Below are 27,740 nucleotides of genomic sequence, written 5' to 3'. Positions count from 1 at the left end.
CGCCTACAAACAGGTACTCCTCACTGCTACAGAAACAGAAACAGCAGTCTGTCTCCTCACTTTCTCTGCAGTTTTAATGAATGAGCTGGTGTAGATCAGAGGTAAAAGAGAATGCCCACTCCATTCCCTCCTCCAGGGTGATGGTGATGGGGAGGATTTGAAGACGATGCACACAACAAACAAATACAGGATGAACACAATAACCTAGAATAACTACGCTCTGCATCTCCACCTGCATTCTGTCCTCCTCACTGTTACTGTGTGTCTCTCTGACCAAGAGGAGTCTTTCAGACGTTTTTAGTATTTACAATGTTTTCTTCAATTTACGTCTTCTTCCTTTTTCATCATCATCCCCGGACCTCCGTCCGCCTGCCTGGCTTCAGGACAACCCAGAATCCGGTGTCCTCAGCTCCACAGCCAAAACCCTTCATGCTGTCTGCCGTTATGGAGATCATGTCACTGAAGCTCAGTGACGTGCTTCATCAGGAACAGGACCACCACTGAGTCTCAGAAAGAGTCCTGTTTGTTTGTGACATCATCAGGTGTTGAAAACAAAACAAATTCCACAGAGAAATGTTAAATTAGAACTTTATTTGTACATAATACAAACTGTTTGGCTTCCTGCCTTCACAATAAAACACATTCCTGCTCAGACAAGACTGTCCTCCTCCTCCTCCTCAGACAGGTATTTATTTACATTTACACCGTTAGAAACTGTACACCGTCAGTACAAACTACTGATCCTCATTCACTTTGTACAAACACCTCAAAAGGTTTTATTCTGAAAAACGGTTCAATACCAAACAGCTCAGCCAATCAGAGCTGAGGACCTGTTTAACCATGCCCACAAAATTATAAAACTGTACAGATATCAGAAGGCTCAATATTCTGACCTTTGACCTGCAGGGATATATATCATCAGTGACACAGGAGTTTAAGCCCTGCCTCCTGTCTGGATTTAAAAAAAAAAACAAAATAACTGACAAGAAGAAGAAGCACCATAAATAATCATCTTCATCATCACATGCATGCAAACTCTAAACTGATCTGAGCTCTAAAACTACGGGTCAAACACAGGCTCAAAAGTCACGCAAGGCAAAAACACAGAAGAAGATCAAAGAGCAATTTCAGAAACACAGAAGAAGAAACAGGAAGATCATCCAGAGACCAAGACCTGGTCCAGGTCTCTAAGGTGGTCCAGCAGCAGAATCCTCTGCTGACAGTAACAGTCTGCTGGTTTATTGCCTAGTGGATTTAGTCTCAGTCCATTTACAGAGAGTCCAGAAGAGTTCAAGAGCGTCAAGGAGAGTCCAGGAGAGTCCAGGAGAGTCCAAGAGAGTCAAGGAGAGTCCAGAAGAGTCCAGGAGAGTCCAAGAGAGTCAAGGAGAGTCCAGAAGAGTCCAGGAGAGTCCAGAAGAGTTCAAAAGAGTCCAGAAGAGTCCAAGAGAGTCCAGGAGAGTCCAGGAGAGTCCAGAAGAGTTCAAAAGAGTCCAGAAGAGTCCAAGAGAGTCCAGGAGAGTCCAGAAGAGTCCAGAAGAGTCCAAGAGAGTCAAGGAGAGTCCAGAAGAGTCCAGAAGAGTCCAAGAGAGTCCAGAAGAGTCCAGAAGAGTCCAGAAGAGTCCAAGAGAGTCAAGGAGAGTCCAGAAGAGAACAGGACATCCACACAGAGGAAACTCTCCGACAGTTCAAATAAACTGACCATCTACAGGTTGAATCCAAACCAGATCAGACCAGGTTCCACTGTTCCTTCAGTTCATTAAGGTTTCCCTCCAATGCTGATGTCACATTGACATCACAACCTGTGACCCACTGATTATCATCACATCCCCAGCCCAATGATGATCATTTTATGCTGCAGCTTCACATTAAAAACGTTTTGCTGGTGAATCATAAGCTGTCTTATTATGAAGGGGTCACAGGAAATATGATTTTAAAATTAGCTGCTGATTCTGAATGAACACACCTGCTCAGGTAACTGCGCTCTCACTGCACCCTGAGCAGCATTAGTGGTGCCAACTGGTTCACTTCACATCGTTACGACTTTTTTGGATTCAGCCTGTAAGATCAGCTGATGTTTTTAAAGCATAAAGCATGTGGGTGTTAGCCGTTAACCATTAGCTGTGGTTCAGTGATATTACTATTATTAAACTCACAGAGCCAACATGTTTGTTCTGAGCTCCAGGTCGCTTGAGGATAGACCTCAGATGTTCCTATACAAGCTGGCCTGTTCCCATGATAGTGTTATGTTATGCTAGCTGGTATTGTAATACAGTGTACTGTTATGCTAGCTGTGAGGGGTATTGGTACAAGATTCAGGATTTGTTGTTTCAATAAAAGTTAACATTAAAATTACTATGTTCCCATGATGCACCGGGGCACATGCGTAATAAGGCTGCTGTCAGAACAGACAGACAGTTCCATCTAGCTGCAAGTGTGAAGGCACAGCTGGGATAAATAGGTATAAATAGGACAGTATGTACACACAATAAGTTAGTGACTACCTAACACACACACATAGTTAGATCCTCAGAATTCAGATTGTTTCAATTGTTCACTTTTTTCAGCAGGTTCAACTTAAACTTCCAATCTGATTCCAGTTTCTTGTTGTCTTCCCATTGGTTTGTTTGTTTTTAATCAAGACAAACAGGGGCTCAATGTGATGACAGTCAAACATTCTGTTGTTCACGATAGATCTGATTCTGGTATGTCCGCCTGGGGAACGGTCAGGCCTGCTGAAGTTACATACTAAAAGTCTTTAAAAGGTCAGACCTGAGAACAAGACCTGGACCAGATGAATCCAAACCTTAGACCTAAATCCTGAAGCCCAGTTGCTCCAGACCATCAGGTCCAAACAATGCCCCCTGATCCAGAAGGAACTCAAGGAGGGATTGTCACTCAGGGCTGACCTGAACCAGGACCAATAAACCCAGTTCATATAAAATCTAACGGTTCCTGTCCAGTGTGACCTCAGCGCTGCAGTGTCCATAGCAACAGACATCTCTAAGCTGCACTTTTATCTATGCTAAATGCTGGTTGGCCAACCTGAAACTGGGGAAGACTGAAGGGACTAAGAACCAGTGCAGGATGGGTCCCGGTCCTGGTCCTGAGGATGTCAGCAATCGAGTCTATCTGATGAGCTCTGGCTAAAAAGCCAGCTTCAGCTTCTGTTGCTAAGAGATCATCAGAACCTGGAATCAGACTGACACAGACCTGGTTCTGTTATTGCTCCGGTTGATCCTCCGTCTTAAGACCTGAAGACCACAATGCTGGTTCAAGGAAGGCAAATATACTGTCCATAAAAAACATCCAGCAGATCAATAATCAATTATCAATTTACCTGATCAGTAGAACTATTATACTTGTGCTTTTTGACTCAGCAGACAGACAACAGGGAACTCTGGGAAATATAGTGCAAGGCAGCAGGAGATGACATTCCCTGATCTGGTTGGTTAGATTGTCACAGACTGGAGTCAGATCAGGATCAGGACTCTACAGGACTGAAGGGGTGAAGACCTGGTCCTGAGTCTGACCACAAAAACCTTATATATCACTCCTCCACCTCCACCTCCAACACACACACACACACACACACACACACACCCAGTGGTTTCAGTCTCTCAGAGGGAACTTCCTCTTGCACAGCAGTGTCAGAGGTCATCAGAGGTCGGTGACCTTGTTCTCCACCAGGGCGGCGACCTGCTGCAGTCGATAGGCCAACTGCATCTTCTGACCTGACGGGTCCTCCTCGAGAGACAGGATGATCTGAGAGACAGACGGGGGGATAGAGATGTGGCTGTGCTTGTGTGTCTGTTGTATAAGTTGTTTGTCTGTGTCCGTTCTGTGTTACCTGGTCATAGTATTTGTTGATGAATTTGTAAAGTTCATGAAGAGCAACAAGACTGTTCATCTCTGAGGCAAAGCTCTGAAACAGAGAGAGACATCACTGGAGACAGACAGACAGGTAGAGAGGCAGACAGACAGGTATAGATTGTGGCTCAGACTCACTGACCCCAGAAAGTTCGGTCAGAGTTGAGTTCATCTCCTGATAACAGCCTGAAGCAGCACTGTGGATATCACTGTAATACCTGGAACACACACACACACAGCTCTTGACGTGATGTGAGCATAGACAACCTGTCTCTGTGGTAACTACACACAGCTGATTTGTGTTTCCATGGTAACTGTACAGTGTCTAACCTCTCTACCAGCTGCTTGTATCGGGGAATCTCTCTGGCATACAGTAGCTTGTTGACAGGAGAGTCCTGATTGGACAGAAATACATCATGTGGTTAACAGACAGTCAGACAGTCAGTCAGTCAGTCAGACAGACAGACAGACAGACAGACAGGTCATACCCGCCCCACTTTGTGCTCTGACGTGGTGCAGGAGTCGATGAAGGTCTGAGCGATGACTGACAGAATGGCGTCGATGCTGTCAGTCACCTGCACGTCCAGAACAAACTGAGGATTCTTCAGGATGTTCACCCAGAATCTGAGAGGGAGGCTGGAGACAGACAGACAGACAGGTCAGACAGAAAGACAGCTGGCTGGTTGTCCAGCAAACAGGTTTGTTTTACCTGTTGGTCTTCCATATGTGGACTGTCTCTGGATCGTCAATGCCGTGTTTCTCTGCCATGTCATCCAAGAAATCGAAGAAGAATCTGACGGCGATAGGAGGAGGACGCTTCGTACTGAGGATTGACACGAAGACATCGTCCACAAACTTCTGCAATGTCCCCTGAAGACAGACAGGAAGAGGGTGAGACAGAAACAGACCAGTAGAGGGAGGCAGAGTCCGATAGCAATGATGTTACCTTCATGGACAGCAGCCTGGTCAGGTAAATCTCAGGTATGGCCTTGGCACGCTCTCTCTCCCTCATGCTGCTCTTCCTGTGTTTGGGCATTTCAGGATCTTCGCTGCTCTTCACCAGGTGCCACAGACGTAGGCCCTCCTCCTCCTCGCCCTCCAGCATCGGTGTTTCTATGGCAACAACAAACAGAATCTGTTAGTCAACAGAGCTGGTTCTGAGGCTGGAAGGGTCTTTATGTGTTATGTGGATTCAGGGTTCTATGTGGTTCTGTTTGTGCTGGGTCTGGTTCTGGGACTCTCACTCTCTCCAGTCTGGAAGACCTGGTTGACTCCAAGTCCACCTGAGGACTGAGACCGAGGGATCAGCGCCACGGTTGCACCGTCTGGAACCTGAAGAACCGACAGGAGACATGAGAACCTCCATGGACCAGGAAGTGGAGGCACGCTGGGATTGGTCAGCCGTTGTTACCTTGTAGTGTTGCAGCGTGTTGATTCGTTTCCAGCGACCCTGAACAACGGCAGTGACATCGTCATCCGACAAGGTCAGGTGACCTGCCTGGCCCGAACGCCACTCTGTCAGACACACAAGTCAGTATGAACTGTCAATCAAACAGATTAAGTCAAGGAGACAGGTGAGACAGGTGTATACCCAGGTCCAAGCTGTCAGCTGCTGGTCTTTGAGAGTATGGAGCTCCCCTGTAGACCTGATCCAGGATCTTATCCTTAACCTACAGACAGAGCGACAGGCAGGTGAGGAAAAGACATGTGACAGCAAGACAGGTGGTGATCAGACAGACAGCTACCTGTGTGATTGTGTCTGTGTCGAGGACCTTAACAGGACACGGCTGGACCTCCACCCCATTCTTCACCAAGACTGTCAGAGTCTGGGACAGAGACAGGTAGAGAATTTAACAGGATCCACGTGGTCTTCCTCCTCCTACCTGACCCTGGTAGGTATGAATGGATGTATAGACAGGTGAGAAAGGTTGCTATGGTTACCATAGCACAGTAGTCCACGTCCTCTCGCAGCAGGTGGCTGTCGTTCAGCGTCCGTTTGGCTTTTCCTGTCACAGCATCCACCGGCCCTTTGTCCACCTGGTACTTTATGGCTCTGTAGAGCATGTAGAGAGGCTCCCCTGCCACCTCCTGACAGGCAGACAGGCACACAGGAAGACAGGTAGACAGACAAGCAGGGGAGCTGATTATTTGGAGAGACAGACAAGTAACCCAACACACAGACATACCTTAAGAAAAGAGTAGAGACAGATTGACATCCAGTTGGTCAGCATCTTCTCTACAACTGTCTCTGTCCTGAAACACAGACAGACGGGCAGAGAGACAGTCAGACAGACGGACAGAGAGACTGTTCTGGTCCAGTCTGGAAGATGAGGTTGTGTCAAAATGAGGCTGCTGTGGTTATTTGAACTTGACTGTTGCCGGCTGCGGGCCGATGAGGGTGGGTTTGTTGTCCGTACCGGCGCAGCATGAGTTTGGGGTTCTTGGCGACATACTGCTGGACCAGGTCCTGTAGCAGAGTCTTCATGACCTCGGTGAAGTACTCCAGCTTGTCGTGCAGAGCCATGGTGAGCAGACTGGCCACGGAGCCGCGGTCTCTCTGAGAGAAGCTCTGCTGGGCCTCCAGGGTGTGGATAAACTGAGGACACACAAACACACGTCAGTTCTGGGTCCAGGTCCGGGTCTATGAGGCCAGACCGGGTCCCATTAGTGTCCCCACCCTGGTGAGGAAGAGCCTGTTGTTGAGCAGGTTGTTGAGCTGCTGGAGTCCCTGCTCCACTGTTGGCCTCCTGGACTCCGGCAGGTCCAGCTGACGGCTCAGGAGCGCAGTCTGCTGGCCGGGAAAAAACACTCGCTCTGCATATGTCCTGTAGTCCAGCAGGGGGAGTCCTGGTCCCCCAACATCACTGCTCAGGTCCATCATCTCTGTCATCAGGTCTACACACAGAGGACACGTCATCAACAGCTGACTTTGTTTGTTTGGCGGCAGTGTTTTTGTGTAGCTGCAGTCTGTTTGTGTACCTGTGAACTCTTTACGACACTGGTCTCCCACGTTGATCTCCAAAGTTTCCAACTGCAGCAAAACTTTCTTATAGTCTCTGAGAGCCTGTTTACTCTTCCTCCTACACACACACATTTACTTGTAAATCCTTCTTCTATTATAGTTATTTCTCGGGTAAGAGAGACAGGTGGAGACAGAAAGGTGGAGTAGGACAGACAGGAACTCACCTGTACATCAGGATGACCACCAACACTGACAGGATGATGACGGCCGTCCCCGCCCCCAAACCGATCTGAGCGGCCAATGGCACAGGAGACAGCAGAGAGTCACTGTCGTACTGAACCAATCCCAGGTCCACCTTCAGATTTCCCATGAACACCTGGGAGAGGAGGAGTGCAGCATTGAAAGTTCTGTGGAGATGAACTCTGAGGAAATACTTCCTGTCTGTGTGTGTCTGTTGTTACCAGCAGACTGGGCAGGTCTCTACTGTGGTCTTCACTCATTGGTTGGCTCTCTGGAGGTTCACAGTACAGGTGAGTGCTGTCCAGAGTCTTCACCTCACACTCCTGGTCCCCAAGACGAGCAGTCACTTCCTGTCTGGACATGGCCCTGGTCAGGTCCAGACCCTGAAGGATGGGACAGGGACAAAGACATGAGGACCAGATCTCTGAGGGGACAGGGTGGGGGGGCACTGGCTCTCACCTCCACAGCAATCACTCCTCCTGGTTTGAAACGATACGGAGAATCTGGAGCTTCTCGGTTCAGAGGAAAGAACTCTGGGTTTGGATAATAAACAAAGCTTTTCCCCTGAGAGACAGACAGGTAGATAAGAGACAGGGACAGATTCCAGTGACTGTTCACCTGCTGATCAGTTAGTCAATCAGCTGTGACTGACAGACGGACAGGTACCTTGATGCTCTCGTAGTAAACTCTGACATTGTCCAACTGAAACCAGACACTTTTGACTTTGACCTCTGGGGTCACTCTGGGAGTAAGACAAGTCATCTGAGAGGACGACAGGACAGAGCAGCGTTCCGATACCTGAGAGACAGACAGGTTTAATAATTGAAGGACAGGTACGGACAGACTTGTCTCTGATTGGTTGGTTTGTCTCACTGTTGTCATGCTGTTGTTGAAGACGAGCTGTTGCTTGGCTGTGAGGAGAGCCAACCGTCTCTTCCGTTTCACCCTCTGACCCTCCAGTGGCTCCACCCACACAGATATGATTGGCTGCTGCACCACATCCAGGTTCCTCCCTGTCACCACAATGACACGCCCCCCTCTGCAGAAAGGAAGTCAGCACCTTATTAGGATGTCAGGTGAGTCAGAGGTTACCTGAGTGCAGAAATGTTCACGTCTCTTTTTGGAAGTTCAAGTAAAGTCTCAAATCTCTAAAAAATAAGTCTCTTCTGGTTGTAACGATCATCTATCATCCAGTGTAACAGTAACCTGATAAACCTGTGACATTAACGTCATGTGGTCAACAATGAACCTGTAACCTGTATGACTGTATTTTTTCGTTTAACGTTACCCGTCCATTTTTTACGGTATGTGACAACCAAACTAACACTGACTCATCTCTTCAAATATTCAGTTACAAAGCTGGGAGCAAAGCTAAGTTAACGTTCCGTTAGCTGAAGCTAAGCTAAAAATGTTTGCTCACCGTCCATATGCGTTAATGTGACTTAACGTCAGTGACCGATCCGCCTGATAAAATCTGAAGCTGATCCAGCGTCCTTCATTTTGGTCCCACAGACTCTGCAGTCTTTTTATTAGATAAATAAGGTTTAATACGTTTTTCTAACCAAACGGAATCACAAAGTTAATGTTACGGAAGCAGGCGCGCCAGTCGCCATTTTTACCGTCATCTGAGGCACGAATGCGTGCGGCGGCACGTGACGCCTGGCACGGTCATTACGGTGACAAAAAGTTTCCTCAATGTGAATACCACAGAAGAAGAACACATGATAGTTGTTCAGTCCAGCCCGAAGTCCCCATCTCTGGCTGAGGGGGTGTGGTTCTTACTCATAGAAGCTCTCAGAGGGCGTGGCGTCCGTGATGACAGGATCGTCATGGTAACAAAAGGTGACGTTTGGAATGATCCGCTCCGCTTTACCAAACAAAACCCGAACTGGGACTCCACCTGTCCGAGAACTGGGTCCAGTCTGGCACACCAACTGGGTGTCACTGACCTCCTCCACACTGCGCCGGAGGACAGGAGACAAGGAGAGGAGGTTGTTAGCATGTCAGTCAGACGGAGTGTGTCGGACTGCAGTCGTACCGCAGTACTCACATGTAGCAGGACTCTGGACCCAGGAAGGCCTTCAGGTCCGACGTCTGTCCCGTCAGCAGCTGCTGTCCTCTGATGGTCAGCCTGGTTCCTCCAGAGACAGGACCTTTATCAGGGACCAGGTCCATGAGCTGGGGGTCCTGAAAGGACACAGATGGGTTAGACCGGAACAAGGATGGCCTGACCCTGCCTCTGTAGTCCTGGTCCTGGTCCTCATCAGTCTCACCTGATAGGTGAAGATCTGCCTCGACCTCCCAGGGGGGTTGTTCCCACGGTAACCAGGACAGGCCCCTCCCTCTGCTTCCCAACGGGCTGCAGTTCACACACAACCCTAGAACACACATGCACACACACGCAAAACGTATTTCAAAATGTCTCTGCATGATGTAAACACTGTTAACCCACATGTCTCTCTCTCTCTGCGTGTCTGCCTCTCACCTGGTGGAGATCTGGTATCCATCAGGCTGGGGGTGACATTGAACCCCTGCCACTGTGACTCCGCCCACAACATCCTGATATCTCATTCCCAGATTAGATCCAATGACTGTCACCAAGACTCCGCCCTCCAGAGGACCTGAGACAGGTACCAACTGCAGACAGACAGGTGGTCAGACAGACAGAGCTCCCATAGGAACAAACACACAATCTGACTGTCCATCTGAGTCACCTGTGAGATCTGAGGAGGTGGGCAGATGTCCGTAGGTATGCTGGTACATGATTTGTTGTAAACACAGCTGGGGGTGGGGCTTCCTGGGCACCACACACAGCCGTACTCCTCAGGTACCGCCCTGCACTGTGAGCAATCTGATTGGCCGGCTGAGCAGTCATACAACTGGACTGGAGACACATACAAATATTAGCGTCACACACACACACACACACACACACACTCTCTCTCTCTCTCTCTCTCTCTCTCTCTCTCTTACGTCGGAGGTCTGGTGAAGCGTCAATCCGTTTTTCTCCTCGACGCAGATAAACAGGAGCTGAATAGTGGAGCTGACTGACTGTAGCCTGAAACTACAGAGAGACAGACAGGACAGGTGTGAGAGCGAGCGAGAGACAGGTGTGGGTTAGTAGGTGTGTGCTTTTGTGTTTTACCTGGTGTGTGTTGCAGGTGAAGGTGTGTGTGTTGTTGTGTGTTGTCACAGCAGCCGTCAGGTTGATCTGGACTCCTTGAACTTGCACGACACAGACGTACTGTTCCTGTTCCTGATCCTGATCCTGCAGAAACACAGATGGAAACTGGTCTGATCCAGGTCCTGAGGCGGACCAGTGGTCCATGTAGATCCACACAGACTCAGTTCACTGGGTTCTAGTTCGGGTCCTGGTTTCATTTGTGCTTTAAGTTTGGTTGCAGTTCTAGTTCTGGATCAGGTTCTAAATTTGAGTTCTAATTATGTTTTATTTCTGGTTTGAATTCTAGTTCTGGTTCTGGTTCTGGTCCTGGCACAGACACAAACAGGTCTCACTGTGTAGATGTCCAGGTTTCGTCCCTGTAAGACCACAGTGGTGCTGAGGCCCATGGGCACTAAGGCAGAACTCTGCAGGGAGTAGATCAGAGGACAGGAAGAGGGACCAGGAGAGTCCTGCAAGGAGACGGGAGACAAGAGTGAGAGGCAGACAGGCAGAGAGAGACAGACAGACAGACAGAGACAGAGACAGGCAGAGAGAGAGAGAGAGGGAGAGAGAGAGAGAGACAGACAGACAGAGAGAGACAGACAGAGAGAGACAGACAGACAGAGAGACAGACAGAGAGAGAGAGACAGAGAGACAGAGAGACAGAGAGACAGAGAGAGACAGAGAGAGAGAGAGAGAGACAGACAGAGAGAGAGAGACAGACAGACAGACAGACAGACAGATAGAGAGAGAGAGAGACAGGCAGACAGACAGACAAAGAGACAGACAGACAGATAGAGAGAGAGAGAGAGACAGGCAGACAGTCTCACTCTCTGGTTCAGGATGATGTGTCTCTTTGGACAGCTGTGGTTGTGAGTGCAGAGTTGATCCAGAGGACACCAGTTACACTTCCACAGACTGTGGACACACGCCAGACACCTGAAACACACCGTCATCATCATCATCACATCTTCAGCACATCATCATCTTCATCTGTGTGTCTCTTACTGGGAGCTCTGGTTCAGGCGGCTCACAGCTCCACAGTCGTAGAACGTCATGTTGCCGGTGGTGATGGTCACATGACTGAACCTCAGAGACACTGGCAGGGTCATGTGATCTGGAATCAGAAACAGTCTGAGTCCTGATCACTGGACCGTCAAAGGTGGACCAACCCCACATCTCTCTTACTCACCACTTCCTGTGGGCATGGGTGGGAGGAGCTCTGGTTCAGGTGACTGACAAGTGATGCTGGTTCCCATGACAATGGCGGGCTGAGGTGGGAGGAGTCCAAACACGCAGGACAAAGACTCTGCCTCAGTGAGGGCGGGAAGCTGAACGACTGACAGTGTTACCTAAGAGACACAGAAACACACAGTCAGACCCTCATGGCCTGGGTCTGTAGGGATTCTGGTTCTGAGAGGACCCAGGTCTGACTCAAGTCCACCTGGGTCTGTTGGTCTTTGCTCTGACTGGACGGCTGCAGGTTTTGCACTGTCACACACTGATTGGTCGGCTCAAAGCTCCAAAGCCAATGATTGGACTGCAGGTGACGGCGACACTGATGTTTACGGCAACACCTGGACGAGAAGACAGAAAACACGCATCATCAGGTGGGGGGTGGGGGGAGGGGACACAGCGACAGGGAGACAGAGAGACAGAGAGAGAGACATACCTTCCCTCCAGGACACACCAGCCACAATGTGGGTCTCTGAGAGTGAGACAGGTCTGACAGTCTGTCTGTCTCTCACAGGAAGACACCGGAACCTTTGACAACTGAAACAAAGAAGAAATGACCTGTCAATCAAACAAAGGAGAGAGGATGAAGACCGAAGAAGAAGACCCATTGGAGGACCAGGACATGTCTCACCCTGCTGTTCGTTAAAACGTAAATGTGCTGCTGGCTTTCATCCAATAGAAGGTCGGCACTGACCGCATTGCCGCGGTCCACTGACATGCTGTCATACAGATCACCTGACCAATCAGAGCGGACCAGCACCTGGAACACAAAGGGAGATCAGCTGGAAGACAGGTGTCGATTCACCTCAGTCCCTGGAACCGTTCAAACCAGAGAAGAAGAAACTGATGCCATCACCAAGTCTGGACTTCCTAGTCAGAGCCGCTCGGCAACCAGCAGGTGGTGCTGCTGCTCTCAACGACCAGGGGCCTCATTTATAAACGTGGCGTAAGTCACTGTGATCTATAACAAACAGACTTGACGGGAGAATGCGTGCACCCCTAAGCAACCTGAGGAGCACCGTGATCCGAAAAATAAATCCAAAGCAACCAAAGAAGCTTCACAGGTAGAAAAGTTGGAATGACTACATAAACTCATTATGACATGACGTACACTTACAGTAACCATCCTACACACAGATTTAACAGTGAGGCCCCAGATCTGTACTCCTCAGACCTGGACCATGTCCTCGACCTGACAGTGGTCTCAGTTCACCTGTTTTACCGATTAATGATGCTCAGATTATTAGCACACCGTGATGTCACCACCACCTCAGCTAGTGATTGGTTCCTCTGTGCACTGGTTATATAGTAGGCGGGGTCTCAGTCAACTGTGTTTGTGATTAAATGTCAACACACATGCACACACACAGTAAGTGGTCCAGATGTGTCCTCCTAGATCATTACCCAGAAAGCACCTTTGGGACCAATAACCAATCAACAACAACAGTCTGACTCCCTCCAGCTAAACGCTTGTTCGTCCAACAGCCATTTGTTGTTTTGTTGATGAAGAGCCTCAGGCAACAAGCTGTTCATTGTGTGTGTGTTTGTGTGTGTGTGTGCAGTTACAAACAAACACAAACAGGAAGTTGAGAATCGACTCTTCATGTTGTCACCTTGTGCAGTTGTCCCTCTCTGTCTCCCAGGAAGGCAATGGTGTGTCCTCCCTCCGTTGCCGTGGTGACAGCGGTCAGCTGGGTGGTGGAAGTGAAGGTGGGCGTGGCTTCAAGTGGGACAGCACTGGCGATTGGGTTTGGGGTGTGTTCCCCGCCACAGGGATACTCAGAAAGAGAGACCTGACAGTGAGATGGTCAGTCATTATCTACAGACAGGAAGAGATGACCCCAAGCCCCGCCCACCCAGTCCAGTACAGTCTAGAATCAGCCTACACTTTATCTAGAGTCCAGTCCAAGCCAGGACCAGCCGTGGACTCAGTGACTCAGTTCTGCAGCGGCTTAATGTGGAGAGGGCTCCACTGAGCATGCTCTGTGGCCTGAGGACACATACTTTAAAGTTTAACTGCAGATGAGGACAGAAGCAAAAAGATTTAATGTCCACTCACTTTTACAGCCCTGTTTTCATCCACACAACAGTTTAATCTGTGTGTGCGTATCTGGGTCAGATCAGTCTTACCAGCTGTGTGTCCCTCTGTGTGTTTGAGTGACAGCTGTCTCATGATAAATCCAGCTGCTGAAGATAACATCTTTAATCCTCACCCACACACACACACAGTCCAAATCTGCTAATCTGTGATGTCATCAACTGCCCGATGAGACCCGTCAGTCCACCTGTCCATCAGACCTGATCTGGAGATGATCCAGATCAGGTCTGTTTGAACCTTGACCCGTTACCTTTGGTAGTTTCAGACATTTTGACGACACGGCATATTCGATGTAAGCTTCATCCTGTCCACTGCTGCCCCGCCCTCCCTCTGTGTAACACACTTCCTGCGCCCGGCGGAGCATGGTGTCCAGTTCTGCCATCCCAAAAACACACAGTGCCGATCGACCTGTTGCTACAGGTGTGGATGCCTGCCCTGCTGCCATGACAACGAACAGGGCGGGTTCACCTGACCGGTTTCCTAACCATGCGCCCTGAGCCAGGTTGTAGCCGCCATGGCAAAGCAGCGGTACCTCTACATACGAGTAAAAGCTCCGGTCAGAGGTGCAGAGGCGGGAAGCATAGGTCCGGTACTCTTTCTTGTGCCACATGTCCCGCCTGGAGAACAGGAAGTAGACGTGTTCACCGTGGGCAACAGCCTTCACAAAGTGGTTGTTGTATTCGGAGTAACTTCCTACTACGAGCTTGCCAAGCTCCTCCTCCTGAGAGAAAGCCCGGCGAGGGGGCACCACTGGAAACAGACGCCGCGTTGTGATTGGTGGGATGTCACCAGGACCTTTACTGGTGTAGCCTCGACCAACTAGCATGAGACGCAGGACACCGTTTACTTTCTGTTTGTTCTCTGTCGTTATCACCACAGCCACAGTGGAGACTCGGGGGTCGTTGGCAGCGACATACTGAGTGTCAACGGGGTTGGTCGTCTGGTAGATGAGCTGAGAGATGTTGGACAGACTCCTGCGGAGTAAGACAAGACCGGACAACCCCATTCAGAGCAGGACTAATCCAGACCACGTCATCAGGTTGAGCCTGAGGACTCTCCATAGGTCTCTTCCTCAAACACAACTAAAGATGTTGCCTGACTGTTGGCTGACTGCTGGTTGATTGTTGGCTGATTGTTGGCTGACTGTTGGCTGACTGTTGGCTGACTGTTGGCGGACTCTTGGCTGACTGTTGGCTGACTGTTGGCGGACTCTTGGCTGACTGTTGGCTGACTGTTGGCTGACTGTTGGCTGACTGTTGGCGGACTCTTGGCTGACTGTTGGCTGACTGTTGGCTGACTCTTGGCTGACTGTTGGCTGACTGTTGGCGGACTCTTGGCTGACTGTTGGCTGACTGTTGGCTGACTGTTGGCGGACTCTTGGCTGACTGTTGGCTGACTGTTGGCGGACTCTTGGCTGACTGTTGGCTGACTCTTGGCTGACTGTTGGCTGACTGTTGGCTGACTCTTGGCTGACTGTTGGCTGACTGTTGGCTGACTGTTGGCTGACTCTTGGCTGACTGTTGGCTGACTGTTGGCGGACTCTTGGCTGACTGTTGGCGGACTCTTGGCTGACTGTTGGCTGACTGTTGGCGGACTCTTGGCTCACTGTTGGCTGACTGTTGGCTGACTGTTGGCTGACTCTTGGCTGACTGTTGGTGGACTCTTGGCTGACTGTTGGCTGACTGTTGGCTGACTGTTGCTGATTGTTGGCTGTTGGTTGACTGCAGGCTGACTGCTGATTGTTGGTTGATTGTTGACTGACTATTGGCTGACTGTTGTTGACTGTTGACTGTCTGTTGCTGACTGTTGGCTGACTGTTTGAGCTCTGCCATGTTGGGACATTGTGATCTCAAAGAGGAAGTGACGATGACCTCTTACCTTTTATCACAGATGCCCTGATAGAGTGAACCACAGACGATTAAACTCCTTGGCTCCTCCCCCTGCCCCCCCTCCATGAGTAGAAGCTTGTTGTAGTTGTGTGTAGGTGTGGCTGAAGGACAGTCCTGGGGTATAATGGGGGGCAGGCAGTCTGGTGAGTCCAAGTGAGGGCCGGTCCTAACATGCGATATCACCTCCAGGTCAGAGGTCAGCTGGTAAAGGTTGTCAACCCCACCTACATAGAGATGCCCCACCCCTGGCTGAAGCAGTAAGTGGGATAGTGGGGCACCGTTTAGCTCCACCCATCGCACCAAGGGTTCTGAGGTCACGGTGACATCAGAAGAGATAGAAGGAGGGCTTAAAACAAGGATGAGGAAGAGGAGCGATGGGGGGATGGAGGAGGCCAACATGGCAGCTCCTCTTTCCCTGTAACAGGACAAAGAGAGAGAGACATTAAAACATCATCACCGTCACTAATACAGAGACACTCGTCAGCCACGTTGGCTGAGTGTTGGCTGAGTGTTGGCTGAATAGGTGTAAGCTGGTTTTGGGCACCAGACACCAAACAAGACCAACAGACATGAAGATTTGGTTTATGGGTCAAAGGTCGAGAACCAGAATGAATGTGGATCTGGACCTGAGACTCCTTTTAAAGCCAGCCAGTCTCTCAGAGACACTGATGTGGACTAGGTAAACACTTGAGCAGATGCTCAGTCTCTGTCTTTCTCAAATTGTTGAAAAAATATTTTGCTGCTTCACACTTTTCATTTGACGGTCAAACTGTAATCGCCTGTGGAGACGTTACCATGGCAACACACCAGCATCCACAGCAATGCAAGGAAACTCAACCCTCTCGTGGACTGGTCGTTTTTTCTGATGGAGTTTTAACTGTTTCCAGTCAGATGATCAGTCAGTAAAACCTGTGACATCATCAGTGTATCTGCTGCTTTCTGGAAAGGACTCACCTGTATGAACCTGGTCATGTGACCTGACTGTCATGGTGGTGGTGTGTGTGATGGAGGATGGGGGGGCAACATTGCCCTCACTAAGAAGCATCTATCTCTGATACAGAACACTATTCATCTCTCTCTCCAGTCTCAGTCATGCTCGCTCGACCCTCTCTCCTACTGTGTGTTGGTTCAGAGTGAAACTGAATGAACATTCGCTGTTTAACTTGTTCCAATGCATGCTGGGAAACGCCAAGAGAGGCCTCAGGACACACACACACACACACACACACACACATGCAGATGCTTCAACATTTCCATAGTAATACAGAACATCCTCACACTGTCTGTATGGTAATAACTTCCTCCTTCAGCCTGATGGGGGGCCTGTGTGTGTGCTGGGGAGAGAGAGAGAAGCTCATCTATAATTCATGCAGCAGAACAGGGAGAGAGTTGTTGGTTGTCAGAAAGTAAAATGAGAGAATTAAAGTTTGAAAAAAGAGAGAGAGAGGGGGAGAGACAGAGAGAGAGGGAGAGCAAGAGAGAGAGAGAGGGAGAGCAAGAGAGAGTGAGAGAGAGAGAGACAGACAGAGAGAGGGAGAGGGAGATCAAGAGAGAGTGAGAGAGAGAGAGACAGAGAGAGAGAGAGAGAGGGAGAGCAAGAGAGAGTGAGAGAGAGAGAGACAGAGAGAGGGAGAGCAAGAGAGAGTGAGAGAGAGAGAGACAGACAGAGAGAGGGAGAGGGAGAGCAAGAGAGAGTGAGAGAGAGAGAGACAGAGAGAGAGAGAGAGAGGGTGAGCAAGAGAGAGTGAGAGAGAGAGAGACAGAGAGAGAGAGGGAGAGAGGGAGAGCAAGAGAGAGTGAGAGAGAGACAGAGAGAGAGAAGGAGAGGGAGAGCGAGAGGGAGAGCGAGAGGGAGAATGAGAGAGGAGGAAGGAGGGAGGGAGAGAGAGAGAGAGAGAAGGAGAGAGAGAGAAAGAGAGAGACAGAGAACAAACGTACATTTTTTTTGGATTACCCCCTTTCCTTATCCTAACCTGTCTCTCTCTGTCAGACTGTGATTGGCTGCAGCTCTAACATCACCTGTACAGGTGACTCATTATCAAGAATCACATGATCACCTCAGTCATGTTTTCATCATTGCTCAGGTGCCACCTTTCATCACCATCTGTTTCCTCCTGGACCAGGACTGGAACTGGGACACTGGACTTTACAGCAGAACCAGTGAAACCATCTACTGGAACATCAGAACTGGATCTGGTTCCCCTCGGGGTGTTCTGGTATTTTCCGAGGACCTCTCCAGCCTGCTCAAGGACTCCCAGAATAATTCAACTGAATCAGAAAAGATGCTGCCCTCTGATTGGCTGTTAGACATGTCTCCCTGTAGGTAACCATGGTAACAGTACAGATGCTGCAGGTGTGTCAGTGACATATTCAGCAGTTTACTTTGGTAAACACAGTTTGTACTTCCTCTTTGTTCCCATTTGTGCCCCCCCCCCGTATGTAAATGAGGGACAGGCTGCTTTCAGCACGTCGAGGTGATGATTACAGGCTGCCTTACCTCGGGCACACACACACACACACACACACACACCACCTCCACCCCCATATTATCTCTGTGGTTTGCTGCTGACTCTCACACTCACTCTTCAAAGAGATGACACAATCCAACACACAGCTGTGCGTGTGTGTGTGCGTGCGTGCACAGTTAAGATTTCCTCTCTTTGTTTCCTTCACACTCAGGGACTCTCCCTCAGTTTGTCCTACTTTCTCTGCTGAGAAGCTTCAGAGCCGCAGTCTGCTGACTGACCTCAGCTGGTCCAAACCAGACTTGGACCGGGACCGGGACCAGGACCAGCAGCTTGACTGGAACTAACTGAGTCTATTTGGGTGTGGCTTTCTGCTAAAGCTGAACGATCCACTGTTCACCATCACAAATAAGACATGGACAATGCAACAAAACCAAAAGTTCATCATGTTGTGTCATTACTCAGTAAACAAAGAGGACCAATCAGATAAAGCCCCTCATGACCGCAAGGGCAGCAGGCAGAAAAAAGTACACAACAACAAAAACTCACAAAAACAAAACTACATAATCAGGATGCTCCTCCATCATGGATTCCAGTTTGTCCACCTTATTTCCTGTTGCTCTGCAGCTCATAGACATTGTGTTGGTTCATCGGGATCATCATGTTTAATCTCAGGTGCCATCAGGTCCCTTATCTGGTGTAGACTGGACTCAGGACTAATGTAGACCAGGAGATCTAGGTAGAAATGACTGACACTGACCAAGTGCTTCATGTGCAACATCTGTACAACCTGAGCTACACCTGCACTTCTTTCTGTTGGGTTCTTTGTCTTTTTATTGGTTTCACTTTAGTTTCTTTTTTCACCTTCAGGAAACAACTTCACATTTATTCACACACACACTCCCCTGGTGTGCTCATGAATATATTTCAGTACTCGGAAAAACAAAAACAGTTTGATATCATTGACTGTGTGACAGCCGCAACACACAAACACACATATTGGGATGGCTGTTGTCATCTTGTGTGAGTCACAGAGCTGACTGCACATCATCATCATCATGCTGTGGTGACGTAGCTTGTTGCGGCGGGGACACAATAAACTGTTTAGACTCAAAGACCTGGACAGACCAGGTCTCCTGTCCCTGTCTACAAGGATTGCAACTGGTCCTTTTGGTGCTGGTCCTCAGTCCTGATTCTGGTCTCAGACTCAAGATGGTGCCAGGGTTCTGGTTCTGGGGTGGACCAGGTTGGTGAGTCCCTGCAGTGGATGAGCTGGACTGTAGCCTGTGTTGTGTTGTGTTGTGCTGTGTTGTGCCATAATCCTTTCCTTTGTCTCTGAACCAGTTTCTGACTCACTTTGAATCTTTCATTGTTGTGTGTGTTATTTTGTGTGTTTTGTTGTGATCTGATAATACCTCTTTTCTTCTCGGCAGAAGAATGAGTGTGAGTCTGTCTCATCATCATCATTATCAGTGCGTGTGTGTTGTTGTGTTACTGACACTACTCCTGCGTCTGTCTCTAATCTGGATTAAATCTGTGGTGTGTGTTGTGGTGGAAACAGACTCTGACAGGAGGATCACATCAGAACATCAGTGTAGACCAGGTTCAGGTCCACATGGTTCCAGTCCATGTGTTTAAGGTCACTGGATCAGCCTTGATCTGGATCTCCAGGGTCCAGAGGAGCTTCCTGTTCTCGCTGTCAGAGTAAAGTCTGTTTCCATGGTGATGTGAAGCTTCTTCCTGTCCTGACTGATCAGCTGATCAGCTTTAAAGGAACAATGAAGAACCATCTCAACTGTAATCTACTGTAACTGTACAGGCTTCACTGCAGTGCTGTGCAGAGACATCCACACTGAATACTGATCGCTGCCACATGAAAAATGAACTACCTGACTTTGATACTCTATAACACACACACACACACACACAGCGTGACAGAATTAGCATCAGTATCATTAACACCCATCACCTCACTCTGCTTGTTCACACATTTTCCCTGTGCGTGTGTGCGTTTGTGAATACATTACTGCTGCTGCCTCCTCTCCAATTAGCAGTGTGTGCAAGTGGTTTTGATCAGTGTGAGATGATGGATACCCCCCCCACCTCAGTGTAACAGACTAATGCTTCAGTGTAACAGACTAATGCTTCAGTGTAACAAACACACCTCAGTGTAACAGACTAATGCTTCAGTGTAACAAACACACCTCAGTGTAACAGACTAATGCTTCAGTGTAACAAACACACCTCAGTGTAACAGACTAATGCTTCAGTGTAACAAACACACCTCAGTGTAACAGACTAATGCTTCAGTGTAACAAACACACTTCAGTGTAACAGACTAATGCTTCAGTGTAACAAACACACTTCAGTGTAACAAACAGACTTCGGTGTAACAAACACAATTCAGTGTAACAAACACGCTTCGATGTAACAAACACACTTCAGTGTAACTAACACGCTTCAGTGTAACAAACACACTTCACTTTAAACAAACACACTTCAGTTTAAACAAACACACTTCAGTTTAAACAAACACACTTCAGTGTAACAAACACACTTCAGTGTAACAAACACATTTCAGTGTAAGAAACACACTTCGATGTAACAAACACACTTCAGTGTAACTAACACGCTTCAGTGTAACAAACACACTTCGGTGTAACAAACACGCTTCAGTGTAACAAACTAACACACTTCAGTGTAACAGACTAATGCTTCAGTGTAACAAACACACCTCAGTGTAACAGACTAATGCTTCAGTGTAACAAAGACACTTCAGTGTAACAAACAGACTTCGGTGTAACAAACACGCTTCAGTGTAACAAACTAACACACTTCAGTGTAACAGACTAATGCTTCAGTGTAACAAACACACCTCAGTGTAACAGACTAATGCTTCAGTGTAACTAACACGCTTCAGTGTAACAAACACACTTCACTTTAAACAAACACACTTCAGTGTAACTAACACGCTTCAGTGTAACAAACACACTTCGGTGTAACAAACACGCTTCAGTGTAACAAACTAACACACTTCAGTGTAACAAACACACCTCAGTGTAACAGACTAACACTTCAGTGTAAAAAACACACTTCAGTGTAACAAACACACCTCAGTGTAACAAACACACTTAAGTGTAACAGAGTAACACTTCAGTGTAACAAACACACTTCAGTGTAACAAACACATTTCAGTGTAACTAACACACCTCAGTGTAACAAACACACTTCAGTGTAACAAACACATTTCAGTGTAACAAACACGCTTCAGTGTAACTAACACGTGTCAGGTTTTGGGTTAAAGCTGGGGTTAGTGTTCTGTCCATGTCACTTTCTGTTTTATTTTGTAGTCCTGGTCCCTTCGTGTTCCCGGTTATGTTACTTCCTGGTTGTGTCCCATGTTGATTGTCTTCCCTCCCCTGATGTGGATCACCTGTGTCTTGTTTACCACTGTGTATTTAAGTCCTGTTTTCAGTCTTGTCCTTGTTGGATCATTGTCGCTGTCACTGTCATTGTCGCTGTCATTGCCATTGTCGCTGTCATTGTTGGGTCTCCGTGTTGTGGCCTTGTCCATGCCTTGTCCATGCCTTGTCCATGCCTTGTCCATGCCTTGTCCATGCCTTGTCCATGCCCTGCCTAGTTGTCTTGCCCATGCCCTGTAGATTTTTTTGCTTCTTGAGTAAAGTCCTTTTTTCCACCTACCTGGTTTCCGGCTCCTGCATCTGGGTCCTACCCGCAACACGCTCACCGCGTTCTGCCCCCCCAGTCCTGACAACACGCTTCAGTGTAACAAACACACCTCAGTGTAACAAACACACTTCAGTGTGACAAACACGCTTCAGGGTAACAAACACACCTTGGTGTAACTAACACACTTCAGTGTAACAAACACACTTCAGTGTAACAAACACGCTTCAGTGTAACAAACACGCCTGAGTGTAACAAACACACCTTGGTGTAACTAACACACTTCAGTGTAACTAACACACTTCAGTGTAACAAACACATTTCAGTGTAACAAACACGCTTCAGTGTAACTAACACGCTTCAGTGTAACAAACACACCTCAGTGTAACAAACACACCTCAGTGTGACAAACACACTTCAGTGTAACAGATTAACACTTCAGTGTAACTAACACACTTCAGTGTAACAAACACGCTTCAGTCTAACAAACACACTTCAGTGTAACAAACACGCTTCAATGTAACTAACACACTTCGGTGTAACTAACACACTGCAGTGTAACACTCTGGTTCAGATCCCCTGAGGCTTCACTCTTATTCTCTGCCTCAGTGGGTGTAAATGCATCAAACAGCAGTTTCTGTGTCATAAACACAATAAAAGACAACAGGGATCAGATGAGAGCGCAGATCCTGAAGGTGGACACTTCCTGGTCTGCTTGCAGTATTTTATAGACCTCCTCTGGTTTCCCCAGGTGAAGTCTTTAGGCCCTGAAGTTTGGCTTCAAATGACCAACAAACCAGTATCAGACCAGCCTCCCATTCAGGTCCATGTCTGAGCCTGACCTGAGACCAGTTCCAGTTCTCATAGGGTCCGCTATCTATTCAGGGACTACTGGGAGTGACTAATGTAACCTCCATTAAATCAGGTTTGGTCCTGATTCAGTTGTCATGACAACGAGCACAAAGACAAGTCCAAGGCAACAGCCGGACAGAGACTCAAACAGGAAGTTGACCTCCAAACACCATCACTGAGCTCATCCAGTGTGAGAGCAGATTATTAAAAACCAGACTTTCATTATCTGCATCAGGGAGGAGAACGAGGAGGAGGAGGAGGGAGAGGGAGAGGAAGATGAATAGGAAGAAGAAGAGGAGGAGGAGGAGGAAGAGGTGCAGTCTTATTAAAACTGAGGGTGTTTCATAGCCCCCCACCGCCCCGTATGTTAACAAGCATGAAGCAGCTCTATAATGTGTTTATGAGCAGAATTTTACAAGAAAAGGTTTTTTTTGGTGTGGGGGGGCAGACAGAGAGACAGAAAGATAGGAGGGTGGAGATTCATTTGATTTAACTACAACAATCTATTTAATTTACTGCACAAACAGACACACAAAGGACAAAAATGTGAAGACTTCATCGTCCTGTAATACCTGCCCCGCCCACTCCACCTATCATCCACCTCTGTGGATACAGCAGCAGTCAATCCCAGTGAGGGTGGGGATATCCTGCTCTCTAGGTCTTCCCTGGACCAAAGTCAACAGGCTGCTGTTTGTTCATGGATAAGTGATATAAGTGATAATAGATTCACTGTGAACAGTGAAACAAACAATAAAAAGAAAGAAGGCAAACAGGAAACAAACTGTGAAACAAACAGTCAAAAAGGAAACAGTGAAACAAAGTAAAAAAATGAAACAAACAGTGAAAGAAACAGCTAAGAAGGAAACAAACAGTGAAACAAGCAGTGAAACAAACAGGAAACAAACTGTGAAACAAACTGAAACAGTGATACTGAACTGTTTCTCTGATGCATCGGCTCTTTCCTCTGTGAAGGAACTTCCTCACAGAGAGAGAGAGAGAGAGTGAGTCACGGTCTAAGTCTCTCCACCCTTGATCTGATTCCGACTCCGCTAATTAAATCACAGCACAATTAACAAGAGTCAGCTGTCAATCAAAGCCTCATTACAGAGAGAGAGAGAGAGGGTGAATGGAGGGGGTAAGAGAGGGAGAGAGAGAGAGAGAGAGAGAGAGAGAGAGGGAGACACCCAGCACATTACAGAGAGAGAGGTAGAGAGACACCTACTTCCTTCAGGAAACAGTCCGTCTTCCTTTCATTTCTCCAAAAAACAGACGACAAAAGAACCTGCACACCGGGCGAGAAAGAGAGAGAGGGGTCGAACGACTACCAACAGACAGATGGAGAGAGAGGGAGGAGGAGGAGCGAACAGCCGGCTGGATGGCTGTAATCCCATTATTGTGAACGACACATTGTTCTGACAGAGAGAGAGCGAGAGACTTTCAGACACAGAGAGAGAGTCTCAATGGGAATGGAAGGGGCGTGGCCAATCTGAACACACAGAGGTGGGCGGAGCCAGTGTTATTAATATTTAATCATTGGTTTGAGGCAACAGTGGAGTTTAGTCTGCTCCTTTCTGACTGGTGTTCAGCTGGTTACCACAGTAACTTCACTATTTTGGTGGCTGGTGATCAGGATCAGGCCCTGACCAACCCAGACCAGGTCCACCCACAAACCTGTGGCAGACCAACAGACTAAACGCTGAGATCAGAATGTGCTGCTGGTCTTGGGATCCAGTCCCTCACCTGATCCGCCTCTCTGATTCCCTTCCATCAGCTGTGGGTGGTTCACAATCACAATATGAGCCCAATGCATGATGGGAAACAGCTGATATAGACTCAGCATGTTCTCACAATCATCAACAACCAGAAGAAGAAGAAGAGCCAGTTCACCTGGAAGTCCACAATAAAAACCTCTTTATGACTCATGAATGAGTCCAGATCTCTACTGATCAATACTGATCGATGCTGATCGATGCAGCAGGCAGACAGGTGTGCCATCTGATTGGTTCACAGCTGACAGGTCACGGCAGGTTGTCACTGTGACAACAGAGAGTTTAATGTGATGTGTGTGTGTGTTGTACAGCTCAGCTGGGAGTGTTTGTCCACCTCTCATCAGGAACCTCATGTAATATTAATCTCACACACTGAGGGTCACATGCACCACTGCACACACACACACACACATCAATCAAACACACAAAGAAACAATAAAACACACACACAGAGCCTGAGGTCTTGTGTGTGTGTGGACAGCTGGTGGAGAAGCAGATACATATTGTGTCTGTGATGTGATTTTATTTCTTCATTAAGTCCAAAGAGACAAAAAGTCGCAATCAACCAATCAGAGAGTAACAACAATAACAACAACAACTCAGGTTCAGTCTAAATGATTCTTCTGGTGTGACTGAACAGATTTAAACGTTTTTGAACTTTGATCTGAGATCAGCGACTTGAAGCTGAAGAATAAAATCAGATGTGTGGCTGTGCAGGGTGTGGTGTGTGCTGCTGAGATTTCTGAGGCTTTCAAGCAGAAACAAAAGCTGAAGGACAAGTGAAGAGGCTTTAATGGGGGGGTGATGGGTGAGGGGGGGCAGAGGGGGAGAGCGTGAAAAGCAGCTTGCAGAGAGAAAAACCAACCAGGCGGAGTAATGAATGCGGGGGGGGGGAGGGGGGAGGTGAAAGGTGACGCACAGTAATTGGTAGGAAGTGTGTGTGTGTGTGACAGAAAAATAACAAGTGAACTTTACTCTGAAGGTGTGATGATGAACGGCTGCTGCGACTTCATGAAAACACTCCACACAGGTTTATTTTGAAAATCCTCCATCTTGGTCAGTTACAATTTATGAGTTGATCAGTTTGAGAAAATTTGACTGAAAAGTGAAGGCTACGCTCTGTGATCACATGACAGCAAGCTGTGAGCTGATTGGACAGAGGTCTGATGAAATATTCCCAGGTCCTTTGATTATTGGACATTAAAACTTTCAGACGAGATCTCGACAGATCAACAAAGCGTTTTTTTGTTTCCATGACGACACCTCAGTCTGTCCGTTTCCACTGTGTCCTCGTGTTCATACAACACATCGACAATCAGCACAATTACAGCACATTCGGGGACACAGTTCGCCCTGTCAACAGAGTCCTGACAGTCCAAGACTCACAACAAAGACTGCTCTGTTACACACAGACACACACACGCACACAACATTTGGGTCAGCGAGGCTCAGTCCTCTGAAACAACCAATCGGATTGCTGCATCCTCAGCCGTCAACCAACTTCAACCGGCAACTTCCAACTCCATGAGTGTCCTTCAGGGTCTATGACATCATCTTCGCCATGTGGCGGCTGTGTGTGAGGTCACTAGTTGGTACGGTAACCATTTAAGCCTAACAACTCAGCCGCTGCATCAGCACACAGAGTGATTAGAGCTGCACCGACCTGTCTGCGAAGAGGAAGCGGAGCAGGAACCTTCATTAGGAGGACGTTTCCTGAGGGAAACTGTCGGCCTGACTCAACGCACAAACTCCGGGCCGGGAAAGTGGCAGTAGACCGGACGATGCATTCAAGGACCTCTGGGTCTCTCTGCACTGTTTCATTCTCCTCATCAACCATCTGCCTTCAGGGCCGACTGAGGTCACCCAGGAATCACTGCCTGTTTGTCTGCTGACTTAACGAGCAGATAATCAATCAACTCTGATACTGATGGATCATTGATCACGGTCTGACCAATCAGGGCCTTTCTGTATCATATCAAATTAATGCATAAGAACAGAACCTGAACTAGCACCACCCCCCTGCCAGATGGTTTACAGAGTCTGAGGGATTCACACACACATCCTTGAAGACAACCCAAGGATCAGTCGCCCTTCCCGAGTCTCTGTCAACACCAGTCTGGCCTTAATGCTGATTCAACATATCCCAGGATTCATTGTACTGATGATGAACATAGTTTCCAGAAAACGCTGTTATCAAGGTTGGAGGGTTAAGAGGAACAGCGAGGGCGGGAACGGCTGCTGACATCACATCCGTTCAGCCCTCACGGTCTACACCAGAAGACCAGGTCCTCTGACGGATCTGGTCCCTGGACTGGAACAATTCACGACCAGGAGAGACCACCAGGCTCCTTATAGTGACATGGGTGTGACAGGAAGTGGTCCTGCAGCGAGGGCGGGGGGTCGCACTCACAGAGGGACCATTCACAAAGACACAAACACACACAGTCACTTCCTTTCAGCTGATGGTACCAATCCATTCAAGTGAGAAGCCATCTTTGTGCGAACAGGTGACAGGGTGACTGACAGCCAATCAGGACAAAGCAGAGCAGTTGATCAGAATGTAACTACAACAACACAACTTCAACAAATTGTCTTCTGCTGTTTAGTCTTTACAAGTTTCGTTGTCATTGCCTCCTTGTCATTTGTCCCCTAATCCAGCGGTCCCCAACCCCCGGGCCGCGGACCAGTACCGGTCCGTGGGTCTTTTGAACCGGGCCACGCAGAAAGAATAAATAACATACATTATTTATGTTTTATTTACTATCTGAATCTGAGCTATGTTTTATTTTGAAAAATGACCGGATTCTCTCCGTTACATCCGTCTATGACTCTTGAGCTTGTCTCGGTCACGTGATACGTTACCGCTAAAATTAAACCCACAAGCTAGGGAAATGATTAAAAAAGGATAGTTTCTTTGTGAAGCGGAAAAGGCCCAGTGAGGAGACAGAAGAAGAGCCTGTGACTTCCATGAAAAAGAAAGCTGCATTTAGGTTCGGGGTCAGGGGGCAGAGAGGATGTTACGATGACGCTGCTAATAAAGCTAACCCATACGAGTGCACAGTGGATTCACGTTTATTATGACATTTAGAAAATAGCACAGTTTTTATGCTGATCGTGTCATTTTATTTTGTTGCATTTATACGCCACACCTTAAAGGCTGGTCCGTGGAAATATTGTCTGACATTAAACCGGTCCGTGGCACAAAAAAGGTTGGGGACCGCTGCCCTAATCCATGTCCACAGCCTCAGAGATATTTTCAAGATTTTTGGTTTTTCATAAAAATATAAATTTTTCACCTTCAACCTGGTTCTGTGTCTCCTGCATCTTAGTCCTCACCCCTACCCCCCTTGACATACTGGTCTTAACTTCAGACGATGTCTGCTGGTCCTCCTGGTCCTGTTGGACCTGTTGGTATTCCTGGTCCTCCTGGTTCTGTTGGTCTCTCTGGTCTTCCTGATACTTCTGGTCCTGTCGGTCATCCTGGTCTTCCTGGTCCTCCTGGTCCTGTTGGT

The 27,740-nt window shown here is 48.0% G+C and overlaps 1 protein-coding gene across 1 annotated transcript in view; it reads right to left on the bottom strand.

Moving 5' to 3' along the window:
* Nucleotides 1–1,551: 1,551 nt before the first annotated feature.
* The window catches only part of LOC115045778 (plexin-B1), a 30,644-nt gene continuing 4,455 nt past the window's right edge, over nucleotides 1,552–27,740 (bottom strand). The window contains 39 exon segments of the mRNA XM_075353367.1: nucleotides 1,552–3,762; nucleotides 3,848–3,922; nucleotides 4,010–4,085; nucleotides 4,198–4,262; nucleotides 4,356–4,503; nucleotides 4,577–4,737; nucleotides 4,814–4,980; nucleotides 5,112–5,199; nucleotides 5,279–5,382; nucleotides 5,459–5,537; nucleotides 5,613–5,693; nucleotides 5,809–5,955; nucleotides 6,054–6,120; nucleotides 6,285–6,463; nucleotides 6,545–6,762; nucleotides 6,847–6,947; nucleotides 7,054–7,205; nucleotides 7,291–7,452; nucleotides 7,529–7,633; nucleotides 7,736–7,867; nucleotides 7,943–8,108; nucleotides 8,852–9,028; nucleotides 9,120–9,256; nucleotides 9,343–9,384; nucleotides 9,387–9,447; nucleotides 9,555–9,706; nucleotides 9,784–9,953; nucleotides 10,043–10,133; nucleotides 10,215–10,337; nucleotides 10,586–10,702; nucleotides 11,063–11,171; nucleotides 11,241–11,349; nucleotides 11,425–11,584; nucleotides 11,677–11,809; nucleotides 11,905–12,005; nucleotides 12,100–12,228; nucleotides 13,082–13,261; nucleotides 13,817–14,540; nucleotides 15,445–15,870. Of these exon segments, the coding sequence (XP_075209482.1) occupies nucleotides 3,658–3,762; nucleotides 3,848–3,922; nucleotides 4,010–4,085; nucleotides 4,198–4,262; nucleotides 4,356–4,503; nucleotides 4,577–4,737; nucleotides 4,814–4,980; nucleotides 5,112–5,199; nucleotides 5,279–5,382; nucleotides 5,459–5,537; nucleotides 5,613–5,693; nucleotides 5,809–5,955; nucleotides 6,054–6,120; nucleotides 6,285–6,463; nucleotides 6,545–6,762; nucleotides 6,847–6,947; nucleotides 7,054–7,205; nucleotides 7,291–7,452; nucleotides 7,529–7,633; nucleotides 7,736–7,867; nucleotides 7,943–8,108; nucleotides 8,852–9,028; nucleotides 9,120–9,256; nucleotides 9,343–9,384; nucleotides 9,387–9,447; nucleotides 9,555–9,706; nucleotides 9,784–9,953; nucleotides 10,043–10,133; nucleotides 10,215–10,337; nucleotides 10,586–10,702; nucleotides 11,063–11,171; nucleotides 11,241–11,349; nucleotides 11,425–11,584; nucleotides 11,677–11,809; nucleotides 11,905–12,005; nucleotides 12,100–12,228; nucleotides 13,082–13,261; nucleotides 13,817–14,540; nucleotides 15,445–15,854 (5,703 nt within the window). The 5' untranslated portion in view covers nucleotides 15,855–15,870 and the 3' untranslated portion in view covers nucleotides 1,552–3,657.

The sequence above is a fragment of the Echeneis naucrates genome, chromosome 7, assembly GCF_900963305.1.
Source record: "Echeneis naucrates chromosome 7, fEcheNa1.1, whole genome shotgun sequence".
Taxonomy (NCBI): domain Eukaryota; kingdom Metazoa; phylum Chordata; class Actinopteri; order Carangiformes; family Echeneidae; genus Echeneis; species Echeneis naucrates.
This window is presented reverse-complemented; position numbering and strand designations above follow the sequence as displayed.